The sequence below is a fragment of the Hemitrygon akajei genome, chromosome 5, assembly GCF_048418815.1.
Source record: "Hemitrygon akajei chromosome 5, sHemAka1.3, whole genome shotgun sequence".
Taxonomy (NCBI): domain Eukaryota; kingdom Metazoa; phylum Chordata; class Chondrichthyes; order Myliobatiformes; family Dasyatidae; genus Hemitrygon; species Hemitrygon akajei.
Window position 1 is genome coordinate 147,228,642 of NC_133128.1, and position 12,978 is coordinate 147,241,619.

The 12,978-nt window shown below is 39.0% G+C and overlaps 1 protein-coding gene across 1 annotated transcript in view; it reads right to left on the minus strand.

The window, feature by feature from the left end:
* Window positions 1-12,978, minus strand: part of LOC140728284 (collagen alpha-3(VI) chain-like) — a 188,464-nt gene that overhangs the window by 135,063 nt on the left and 40,423 nt on the right. Inside the window, exons 4-7 of the mRNA XM_073046784.1 lie at window positions 10,869-11,468; window positions 6,665-7,273; window positions 1,940-2,539; window positions 219-785 (exon numbers count right to left, since the gene is read on the minus strand). Coding sequence (XP_072902885.1) covers window positions 219-785; window positions 1,940-2,539; window positions 6,665-7,273; window positions 10,869-11,468 — 2,376 coding nt within the window. The remainder of the gene's footprint in view (window positions 1-218; window positions 786-1,939; window positions 2,540-6,664; window positions 7,274-10,868; window positions 11,469-12,978) is intronic.

Consider the following 12,978-nt stretch of genomic DNA (forward strand, 5'->3'; position numbering starts at 1 on the left):
AGTTTTTCTAGCAATTCTTTTCCTTTTATTTCAGATATCCAACATCTACAGCTCTGATGAGTCATCGAGGCAGGATAGCTATGTTCCCAAATTCCATAGAAACCTTTCTCAAACCTTATAGTGAAGTCTTATGATATGGAAATTGAAAGCAACAGGAGAAGGATATTCTCACAACTACTTACACAATATAATGGAATAAATTTACCAAAGATTCTTACCTTCCTCAAAAATAACCACTGTTCTCATTTTTGATAAAAGATCCTGTTGAATGCCTGATAGATCTTGGAAGTCCCTCATGATTAACATAAATGCTGGGTCATGCACAATGTGTTGGAGCTCCGACATGTCTGCATTCTTGGCTCCGACAGTGATGGGCACAATACCAGCTAGTTTCACCCTCCCTGCAGCTGGTCTAACGTCATCCCTAGATTTCCCAGCAGTGATGAGCACCAGAATCTGTGAAGCACCAATATCTCTTCTGCTGCCTGCAGATGCACTGAAGACATCCCTAGCAACAAAGTCCAAAGCCACACCCGTATTAAGGGGTCTTCCTGTTTTTACTGGGAGTCTTCGAATTGCTTCCAGAACATCATCTTTAGTTAAATAAGTATCAAGGCCAAATTCAACACTTGGGTCAGAACTATACCGAACCACGGCAACTTTATCTTTGTCTGGTCCAATCTCAAGATGCTGGACCACTTTTATCAGAAATTCGCGGACTTGATAAAATGATTGCCCCATTCCAGCAGAACCATCGATTAGGAAGACAACGTCCCTCTTCAATGCTAAAATAATATTTTAAAATTGATAGAAACATTATGAAAATCTACCAGTAAAATCTACAAATAACAGTAAATCAACATATAGAATGAAGAAACATGAATTTAAAATATTTAAATTATAGGAAGTATTTGGAATGTAGTTAAACTCTGAATTAGCTTTAATGGAATAAATTTCAAAATGCAGAATGTAACGCACCAATGCTACCATAACTTATGCAGGCTCTACCAACTGCATGTGGGCTTTCCAGGAATAAAGACAAACTCTGCCCCTGAAGACTTTACAGGATGGCTATGATATTATAAAACCTGTTGCTCGATTTTGGACCTTCAGGTTTCACTGTCACAGCCATATTTTGTGTTCATTTTTTTCTGTTTCAGGCTCTATAAGAAAAATTCAAAAACTAAGGAAGAGGGCTGTTGGGAAGCAGTGCAGCAATTAGTGCTGCTTTCTTACATCTTTGACAATATGGATTAAATTGTGATCTTATGGTATCTATGTGGGGTTTTCACTTTCTGCTTGGAGATACATAGGATTCCTCCAATTACTTCTACATCACAAAACTGTACTAGCATTTTAAATGGCTGAGAGAGAGTAAGAGAGGGAACTGGGACATGGCATTGCTCTGATTTGAAGTAGTACAAATATAGACTGAATTACCTGTTTCAATAATAGGATTCTCCAAGAACACAAAGTGCAGGTGCCAAGCAATCTGCAGGGGCTTAAATTAAATGACAAAGGAATTTCTCAGCTGCTGCTGCTTTTTTTTTAAAACTAGAACTCGAGATTTAGACTTAGAAGCCTTAATAGGACATATACCTGCTTTCAAATAATATAACCTGACTCATTAAAGCACCATCATGTATTAACACAGATACCTTGTTTTCTTATAGTTACAGCCTTAAAAATGCATATTCTGATATTGAAAACTAAAATGTCCAAGCAAAGTATGCATTTCTCAAAAAAGTAGTAGGATTCTAAAACCTTTTGCCTACTGAAACTAGTTATTTGGAGGTATTGTTTGAAAATGGTCGTAAGTATGCAAGTTTATAGCTTAACATTAATATGAATTAGCACTATCCACTAAGAGAACTGGCATTCTGAATAACAGGTCAAGGTGTGAAAACAAATTCTACTCATTTTTTGACAAACAATATACCTAAAGGTACTTCAGTGATTCCTCCATGAATCAATGATCTGGCAGATGAAGCCACAGCTTCCCGGATGGAGCTTAGACGGTCAAAAGCATTTACTTGGAAAGCCGTTTGTCCACTGAATGCAATACGCTTTACCTCCTCCACATCTGCATTACTCACTCCAACAGCAATGGTAAGAATGCCTCCTCGTGCCAAAGCTTCTGCAGGTCGTCTAACATCATCATTAGACCTTCCAGCTGTAACAACTACCAATAACTGGGGAATGTTTTCCTCTATCCTACTCCCCGAGGCTCTGGAAAAGATGTTTTCACGTACATAGTCCAGTGCTGCCCCAGTGTTCAGAATCCTGTCACCATTCAGCCCAAGCCTACGTACATGGGTCAAAACTTCAGACTTTGTGTTGTAACGGTCTAGAGAAAACGCAAGTCTTGCATCACTACTGTACTGTACCACAGCTATTCGCACACTGTCTCTTGCAACGTTCAGTTCTTCAATTATGTTTCCTATGAATTCACGGAGCAATAGGAAGTTCGCCTGGCCAATGTTTATTGATTCATCAATAAGGAACACAATGTCTCTCTGATTCAATGCTTGTGTCACAACTGAAAAAAAGAAGATACTTTGTGATCTATTATATATTGTACAAAATCGAAGTTATCTAACACCTGGAAGAAATCAGTTCTCACGGAAAGGTAACTTGACGTTATCAGATGTTTATTGTAGCCATTTTATGTAACAGACTTGAAGGCCAATTTGTATGTACTTCTGTCTCATTCAGAGAAACCATGTTGTTTCCTAATCATTAAAATGAAATTTAACAGGAAGATATCAAGAATTTTTGACAAAAGGGTAAAACCCGTGCAACTTTATAAAATTAATATTTCTTCTTTATCTTTTTAACATGAACAGATAATAATTGTCAATAACCTACTCTAAGTTACAATTAACCCGTCCCCTTGATATGGGACAAGAAGTGAAGAAAGCTAATGGCATGCTGGCTTTTATAACAAGAGGAATTCAGTATAGGAGTAAAGAGGTCCTTCTGCAGCTGTACAGGGCCCTGGTGAGACCCCACCTGGAGTACTGTGTGCAGTTTTGGTCTCCAAATTTGAGGAGGGACATTCTTGCTATTGAGGGAGTGCAGCGTAGGTTCACAAGGTTAATTCCCAGAATGGCGGGACTGTCATATGTTGAAAGATTGGAGTGACTGGGCTTGTATACACTGAAATTTAGAAGGATGAGAGGGGATCTGATTGAAACATTTAAGATTATTAAGGGATTGGACACACTGGAGGCAGGAGGCATGTTCCCGCTGATGGGTGATTCCAGAACTACAGGCCACAGTTTAAGAATAAGGGGTAGGCCATTTAGAACAGAGATGCAGAAAAACTTTTTCACCCAGAGAGTGGTGGATATGTGGAATGCTCTGCTCCAGAAGGCAGTGGAGGCCAAGTCTCTGGATGCATTCAAGAGAGAGTTAGATAGAGCTCTTATAGATAGCGGGGTCAAGGGATATGGGAAGAGGGCAGGAACGGGGTACTGATTGTATATGATCAGCCATGATCACAGTGAATGACAGTGCTGGCTAGAAGGGCTGAATGGCCTACTCCTGCATCTGCTGTCTATTGTCTATTATTGATATCTCTAAATGCGTGTGACTGGGTAGATGCTGGGATGTCTCAACAAATGGGTGAGTCTTGAACAAGTGAACATGGCTGCAAGTTAATGGGACAGTCATTTAAATCTGAGGTATGTCCATAAGATCATAAGATATAGCATCAAAATTAGGCCATTTAGCCCATTGAGTTGATATTTGTTCTTTCAACGGGTAATGAAGCTTTGGAATTCTGTGTCCTAGCAGGTATTGAAACTGGTTCTTTGTAAGTATTAAAAATAGAGGTGGGTAATATTTAGTAGATTTGAGCAACAGAACTGTACAGGTAAATGGCATAAAAAAGGAGTTGTGGCCAGCTTAGATCAGCCATGATCAATATTAAATGGCTTGAAGGACCTGAAGCCTTGTTCATGTCTTATTTTCTTGTGTTGGAAGATAGAGAATGGTAATTGATAATTAGTTTATTATTGTCAAGAAATGCAGTGACAAACTTGGTTTTGCATGCCTTCTATACAAATATATTACAAAACATGAGCTGTCACAAAACAGATTTCATGACATACAGTATGTCAGTGCTATGCAACCTGATTTGGAATAACAGAATACTGAATATAGTGTTACAGTTACAAATGCAGTGCAGGTCAACAGGTAAGTTGCAAGCAGAAGTAGGCGCAATGAAGTAGTCTGAGACATCAAGAGTTCATCTTTATTGTATGTTGTGGTCCATACAAGTGTTTTATAACAGTGGGATAGAAGCTGTCTTTCAGCCTGGTGGTGTGCATTTTCTAGATTTGTACTTTCTGCATGATGGGAGTGGGAGAAGAGAGAGTGACCATGGTGGGAGGCGACTTTAGTAATGTTGGCTACTTTCCTGAAGCAGTGAGAACTATAGATCGAGGGGAGGTTGATTTTGTGATGGAATGAGCTTTGATGGGTCTGTCAGCGACATCCTTTTGTGTCATCTTGTTCTTATTCCTCCCTTAGTGGAGCGGGAGACACCACTGAATGACAGTTATAAAATCCCACAACCAGCCATCCAAATTAGATTCAAGAGGGAGACCTCAATGACAGCAGATGGACATTGGTCTATGGGATAAATATATAGCAAGAAAGCCAAGTGATACAATACTCCCATTAGACCATGGGACACATGTATCTACTAACTGTAGATGCAATATTCAGAATTAATTTGTGAAGTGTTTATATTTATCTTTTAAATAGAGGCAAATAAGTTATTAATTTCCAAATGAAAGGTAATTGGTGTGTTCTTGTCATCCTTTTTTCCTTATGGAAGCTTTATGGAAGCACATGTTGCACTGCTTTGAAAAATAATTCCCCAAGAATCACATCAATCCTTGATTAAATTACTGCACTGTTAAATCAAACGTCCATCAATGTCACAAAAATTGCTGGTGAACATGATTTAGGGAAAAGAATTGACTCTTAGATATGTTAAATATGGTTGATCGGTTTGAATACGTTCTGAATGAAATAATGGAGGGGCCTGATGAGGGAAATATAACCTTATGGGGTTTGGGAAGGCATTTGAAAAAGAATGCAGAGTAAAATCCAGAATGTTTGATGTATTTCAGCAGCATAGATTTTAGTTCTTACAGAACAAAATTTGCAGATGACATGCAGCTCAGAATTATAAGACCATAAGACATAAGTGCAGAGTTAGATTATATAGCCCATCGAGTTTGATCATGGCTGATTTATTTTCCCTCTCTCTTGTCTTCTCCCCATATGTTTTGGCACCTTTGCCAATCAAGAACCTATCAAAATTTGCTTTAAATATATCCAATAACTTGGCCTCCATAGCTATCTATGGCTAGTTAAAATGTAAGCACATTCACAAAATTCTGAAGGCCTGGTGAAATGGAAAAGGTATGGCTGATGGAATTTGAAAGGGGGTAAATGTGAAGTGATTCAACTATACTTTTAAAATGAAATAAAAGGGGTTGCAATGTAAAATTAAACATTGCAATTTTTAAGTGCCAAGAGCATAAGAAACTCTAAGGTGGATGCACTCAAATTTCAAAGGTGAGTAGTTAAGAAGGATGCTCAAAAATAAGCAGAACAAAGACATGCTAATACCAAATTCCTGGAAGAGAAGACCAATTGAGTACATTCTTTCTGTTGGATATTTCTGTTTTAGTTAATATGGCATGCATGTTTTTACATTCAATGTTACAATCTTCAAAGATGGGTAATCCAGCTGTTTCTTTCTATTGAACAGAAAATACTGAAAATACTCAGATCAAGCTGCATCTGTTGAGAGAGAAATAGAGCTAATGTTTTATTTCTAATAATAATTCATCTAAACTGGAAAAGTGAGTTAAAAAATGTGTGTGTTTAAGTTGCAGGGTAGGGGAGGAATGGGGAAAGCAAACAGAATGTCTATGATAGACAGATCAACATTATCCTGATGCAAGTTTGATTAATGCTGTCAAAGAGAGGATGATTAACATTTGGGAATCATGGCTGACCCTTGTGGAAAAAGAGATGAAAATGGAGGAGATAGAGATAAAGAGGGGTGAGGGGGACAAGGGGGGTGGTGGAGAACGGACGAGAATGAATGAACTATGGTGCTGGAGCTGTGAGATGTAGGTACTGTATCTGCTGGAAATCTACAGTGGGAAACGCTGGAGGTATTCGACAGGTCAGGCAACATTCATGGTGAGAGAAAAAGTGAGCTAATGATCTTACAAGACAAATGACCAGTTCTGAAACAAACAGAAAAAACTGATTATCAGAAGCAGCTAAATTCTATACTAGGCTTCAAGCACTGCTGTCCGCAAAAGAAGGGAGATCACAATTATTTTGTTCAATGTTTTATACACTACTTATGGGGTGAAAGGTCCCCATGTTTGACAGATCATTCCATGATTTATATGTGCACTTCTCAGCAATGAAATCAAGTTGGTAATGGAATGAACATCCTGCTGTGACTTCACCCTTCTCAATACAAGCATCACCCCATTTCATCTTCAAATCAAATTAATATGTCAGTTTCCTTTCACCAAGCAGACAATAAGGTATTTCATCTCAACAGTAATAGGACTCTAAATATAAAGTTAGTGGAACAAAATGACATGCAAGATGCCAATACCTTCCGTCGTAATAACTGTAGGCTCTTCAGTAATCACTGTAGGAGGACCTAACGAGGATAACGTTGTTGCAACCTCTCTTGGTTTCTGGAGTAGAGCCTGGAAAGTAGGTACCTCAAGTACCAAATGTGGGCCAAATGCAATTTCATGCAGTTCTCTACTACCCTCCATTTGAACTCCGACACAAAACGTTATTATAATGTTTTTCTTTAACTCAAATGCAGGGATGCGAATATTATCTTGAGATGGTCCAGTAGTGATGAGCACCAGAAACTGGAGGATATTTTGGTTTCTTCGACTCCCTGCAGATGCGGTAAATTGTTCTCTGAGGACAAAGTCCAGTGCAGCCCCAGTGTTACGTGAGGGTCCACCAATCGGTCGCAGCTTTTTAAGAACAGGAATTATTTCACGTTTGTTAGCGTAACTATTTAGGCTAAACGCTGTTCTTTGAATATCACTGTATTGCACGACAGCAACTTGCACCGCATTTGGTCCAATTTGAAATCTGTTAATTACTTTTATGATAAATTCACGCATTTTCAAAAAGTTTCCAGGTCCAACAGCAGAGCTGCCATCCATCAGAAATATAACGTCCCTCCTCCTATCCGGAACTGTAAAACAGTTTTAAGTTAGTTTGATTTTGAAGACATTCCCAAATCTACAAATAAACAAGAACAAACAAGTTAACTTCAAATTCACTTTGGACTTAACTATACAACCTTGAAATTTCCTTGAAAGTTAAATTATTCAATAAAAAATATATATCCTCTTCTCTTGAAAAACTTGATCAGCCCAAAACTGTATTGCAAACAGATCAGCTTTTAATGGCTATTCTTGTGAAGTTTGAGTGCATCAGAATTTGAGTTTGAGTTTGAGCCTTGGTGATAGAAAATAGATTACTTCTAAGTTTATTTGCAAGTAAAATTCCATAAGCAGTGAAACTCCTGTTACTGTATTGGCCTGAATTTTACTAATTCCCATGAGAACTTCATTGGAAATGAATGATTTAATAGCATTCTCACGCAGAATTCTTTCACAGCCTTTGGTTATAGGTTCAAACCCAGATTTTGGGATGGAAAGTTCTGCTTAACTTACTCGTAAAATCTTCATATCCCATGAGAGAAAATTGTGAATTCCTTCAGTGTTTAACAAAGATGATAAATATAAACAAGAAAAATAAACAAAGTTACCAAATATGATTATATCATCAGATCACCTCACCTTTGAACCATTCCTTCAAAAACCTAAAGTGCCCCCAGAATGAAGTGGAATAGGTCAGTAATAAGACCATAAAACCATAAGATATAGGAGCTAAATTAGGCCACTCGGCCCATTGAGTCTGCTCTGCCATTTGATCATGGCTCTCAACAACATTCTTCTGCCTTCTCCCATAAACTTTCATGCCTTGATCCTTGATTTATCAAATCTGTCAGCCTCCACTCTAAATCCATCCAGTGACCTGGTGTCCACAGCTGCCTGTGGCAATGAATCCACAGATTCACCACGGTCTGGTTAAAAATATACTGTGTGTATATATATCCTAATCTCTGTTCTAAATTGATGTCCCTCTATTCTGAAGTGTGCCTTCTGGCCCTAGACTCCCTCACTATAGGAAACATTCTCTCCAACTCCACTTTATCTAGGCCATTTAGTATTCAACAGGCTTCAATGAGCTCCCGCCTCATTCTTCTAAATTCCAAGTACAGGCCCAGAACCATCAAACACTTCCCATTTGAAAAGCCATTCAACCTTGGAATCATTCTCATGAACCTCCTCTGAACCCTCTCTAATGTCAGCACGTCCTTTTGAAGATAAGGGGGCCGAAACTGCTCACAGTATTCCAAACGAGGCCACACCAGTGCTTTATTAAGACTCAGCATTACATCCTTGCTTTTATATTCTAGCCCTCTTGAAATGAATGCTAACATTACATTTGCCTTCCTCACCACTGGCTAAACCTGGAAGCTAACCTTGAGCGAATCCTGCACGAAGACTCCCAAATCCCTTTGCAACTCAGATTTTTGAATGTTCTTCCAGTTTAGAAAATAGTCTACACTTTTATACCTCTACCAATAGTGCATGACAATGCACTTTCCAAAACTGCATTCCATCTGCCCACTTTGCCCATTCTCCTAATGTTCATCCACAGCCTCCCTGCTTCCTTAACACTTTCTGCCCCTCCACTTTTCTTCATATTATCTGGCCACAAAGCCATCAATTCCATCATCCAAATTATTGACACACTAAGACATAAAAAGAAGCAGTCCTAACACCAACACTTGCAGACCACATCAGTCAGAAAAAGCTAATTTTATTCCCTCTCTTTGACTCCTGCCCATCAGCCAATGTTGTACCCATGCTAGCTAGTATCTTTTCTGTAATACCATGGGTTCTTAGCATGTTAAGAAGCCTCATTTGTGGCTCCATTTCAAAACCTACTCAAAATCCACCTATTCTCCTTTGTCTATCCTTCTTGTTATTTCCTCAAAGTATTCGAACAGATTGGATTTTCTCTTAAGGAAACTATGCTGACTTTGGCCTTTTTTACCATGTGCTGCCAAGTATCCCAAAACCTCAATAAGTGCCTGTTAACATTGCATTACCGCTGCTAATTCCTCATTCAAACCGTAGCTGGCCATTACCCATTATGCCGTTAACCACTTTCTCCAGTTCAGTCCACCAATGGTCCGAACCTTCATCCTCTGATTCCCTAGTGGTGGACTGCTAATTGCAAAGAAGTTGTGCCCAACTACAGGAGGAAAAGCTTTGTGTGGTCCTCCCACACATCTGAACCTGTCTGGATGCAAACAGATTCCTCGACATAATCTACTTTGTACATGCAACTGCATGTCTCGGTGAAGTATACACAGCAATAGTTCCAATAATGGCTTCTGGGCAACTGATATTGCCATCAATAGGAGTATGGTGCAGAATGAGTGCAAGCACTCCAACATCATATTGAGCTTGGGTGAATTTGTTATTTTGTTACTGAGAGAAAGACAAGCATCCACTCCCTAAATGTTCCTTTGGATGAGTCTTTCTCTGTCAATTCATTCTAACTCAAGTTTTGAACAAAAAAGGCAGTTTTTTCCAAATCAGTTCTCATCTTTTCTATAGTTTCACACTGGATTTCAAAGCCCACTGTCAAATCAGTCGAAATCGAGATGCTTCTTCTCAGCAAACCTGAACATAATATTTCTGTGCTAGAGCCATTGGAAAGAAAGACAACATAACATGTGGAAGTTTTGTGGAATACTCTATCAGGAAGCTCACAGTGGATGAGAAGATTCCCAAATTTAAATTGCAACATGCCCCTTTAGAAGGGTGTGCATTAGTAAGGAGCATACCTACCTTTAGCAGCTTCCCAGTATGACCAAATATATCCCTCAACCACCCACTAGGGAAGGAAGCCTGGAAGAATGTATCTCCCTAATCAATTACTCCAATTTGTTTTCCTGGGGGAAAACCAACTCCACAAACATGCTGCCCGTCTCAGCCCATTTAATATTCAGAGCAGAATATATTATAATCACTGTTAAAGAGGCCTGACTCCCACTCTCTGAGTTCCATGACATATTAAGATATATAAAAATAAAAAAATTGTGTCATTGATCTCATTGACTTTGAGAGCACATGGCAAAGAACCTGTAAATTTCAATGAAAGAATCATCTTAGAAAGCAATGTACAAAAGAACTTGAAGCAATTAAGCCCTCAAAGTGCATTGATTTTGACTTCTCAATATATTTCACATCCCATACTTTACCTTAATCAAAGGTGCTAGTATTCCACAACTCAATGTTTAAGATGGAAAAATAGACCACTCAGCCCGTTGGATTTATGCTAGTGCCTCTTCTGCACGTGAGCCTCCCCACTCCCAACTCCACCCTACGACATCTTACTCCATTAAATCTCTGGTTCAGCCTGGTTTTAAACATTCTATTGTGACAAATTACCTATTAAAATAAATATTTCTTTACCTACCTCTACCCCTCTGTCAGCATTTACCCACCTGCAGAATCTCCAATAACGTTCAATGACTTAAATTTTAACAAGATGACCATCCATAAAGTCTGATGTTCCAAGCTGGTAACATTTCTGTGTGGCCATCTGCAGTGTCATTAACAAAAATCTTCCCAATTGACCATGAGGCTCCTGTATGCCTGTTAGGTTGCAAACAGTTGGGACTAAATTTGGATCATACATACCTTCATTCTGCACCAGAGGTTCAAGAAATATTTCCTTTCGGGCCACTGCCGAGACAATTGGTAAAAACTGCTGCTGCAATTGACCAATATCACGGAATTCGGTGATTAAGGTAGTAAAGGACGGATCAGTTGAAAGCTGAGCAAGTTCATTATTGTCGGCATCTCTACCTCCAATAGAAAATGAATATATACTACCTTGCTTTAATAATAGTTCTGCCTGATTTATATCATCACTGGACTCACTAGAAATGATAATGACTACAGCCTGTGGGACCCCTTCTGATGCCCTGCTGCCGGCCGACTGGATAAAATGATTGTCGACTAAAAATTGTACGGCAGCGCCAATATTTATTTCTTCTCCGCCTTTCGGTTGAAGTCTTTTCACAGCATCCAGAACCTCCGTTTTTGTGGAGTATGTATTTAAATAGAACTCGGTGTTGGGCTCATCGCTGTATTGTACCACACCGATTTGGATTCTGTCAGGGCCGATCTCGAGATTGTCGATCAAATTTACGATAAAATCGCGTATGTATTGAAAATTGACACTTCCAACGCTGGCAGATCCGTCAATTAAGAAAATTAGGTCAGCCGATTCTTGCGCTTTAAAGAGAAAGACAAATGCAAAAGGTGAACATGTTAAAACAGGTGACCTCCATGCAAGGATTAACAGCTGAGCACTCTCCAAAACTCAGCATCAAACTCATCACAGTGTACAGAACATTAAAATAAAGCGGTGTCGGTCAGTCTGCCAGGTTTATGCTTCATTCTGCATTTTTTGACTATTTTAAATACTTACAACTGTTGGGCCAGATTGCTATTCATTTGTGCATTTTCCCAGCCCCTCCCCCACCAAACTGATTCAGAAGTTTTTTTTTGCAGTATATTTAATTAATTAAGTTTTGTTTATTTTTTTTTAAAAAAAAGCAATTTAGAAGTATCCATTCAGCTCTCAGAATTGTGGAGGGGGAGAGGGAATATCAAAAATACAAAGAAACAAATTGGGAGTGGAACTGTGCTTAAAAATAGTGATCTGGCGACTGGCTGAACAGGGAATGAAAATCTCACTGGAAGTGACAATTCAAAATATAAAGCAGCAGGATAATTTTCAAAGTTCATTTCATTTTTTTCCTTTTTTGCATTTCTCTTCTGGGAGCTTTTTATTTTCTTTTGAACTGTATATCTGGATGACATTTATCGAGGAGGAAAGTCAGATGAAGACACTGAACAAAGTTAACATCAACTGAGCGATACAGAGTGCTGTCTGTAAAGAACAATGGAGAACCCCTAAGTTGAAATCTGGACAGAAACACATAACCCCTCTGAATTGGGAGTCTGAAAAGATTTTGCAATGACGTTTTTGGAAGGTTTTCTGTAGCGTTACTCTTTTAATTGTTTCCGTCTCTGTTGATTGCTGCTTTTTCATTTCATGCTTGACTAATAGACACTTCTGCTCCCCATTTTGAAATGTAATATTGATACAAAGCTTGATAATGCATAACAGGGAAATATCTCATGGGATAATAGCTCAAATAGTGGAAGTGGGCTGATGAGACGAAAGAGTTAGCCGCTCTTGGTGCATTAACGCTTTTACCAGACTGTATTGGACCAATAATGGCACGCACATGTGATAACTGTGGCCCTCTAACAATACAGGAGCTGCAGTTCCAAATGAGACTAGTACCCCAAACAGAAGGGGTTAATAGTGCCATGTAGAAGGGGTTAACTAATGTGATAGGAGTGCCGGGGATGGGGGTGTGGGTGGAAGAGATGGGAAACGGGAATCAGGATGTAGCAGCCAATTAGCAAAGTACAGTTTGGATAACAACACAGTCAAATTGAGAATAGTTTGGAGAGAACAGGGGAAAATAGGAGGTGAAAATGCAGGATATTATGTAAATGATAAAAGTGGTTGGTGAGCTACAGGCTGGATTGTGACTCTGAGGAGATTACATGATCAAACTAGGACATGACTGGGTACAGACAAGATTTGCAGGAAAGTGAGTAAAGGACAGAGAGATAGCAATATGTAAGTTCTGATAGGGGGAAACATTGGAAGGAGAATGCTCCAGGGAGAAGCATAAGACCTATGAATAGTGCTCTAGTTCAGAAA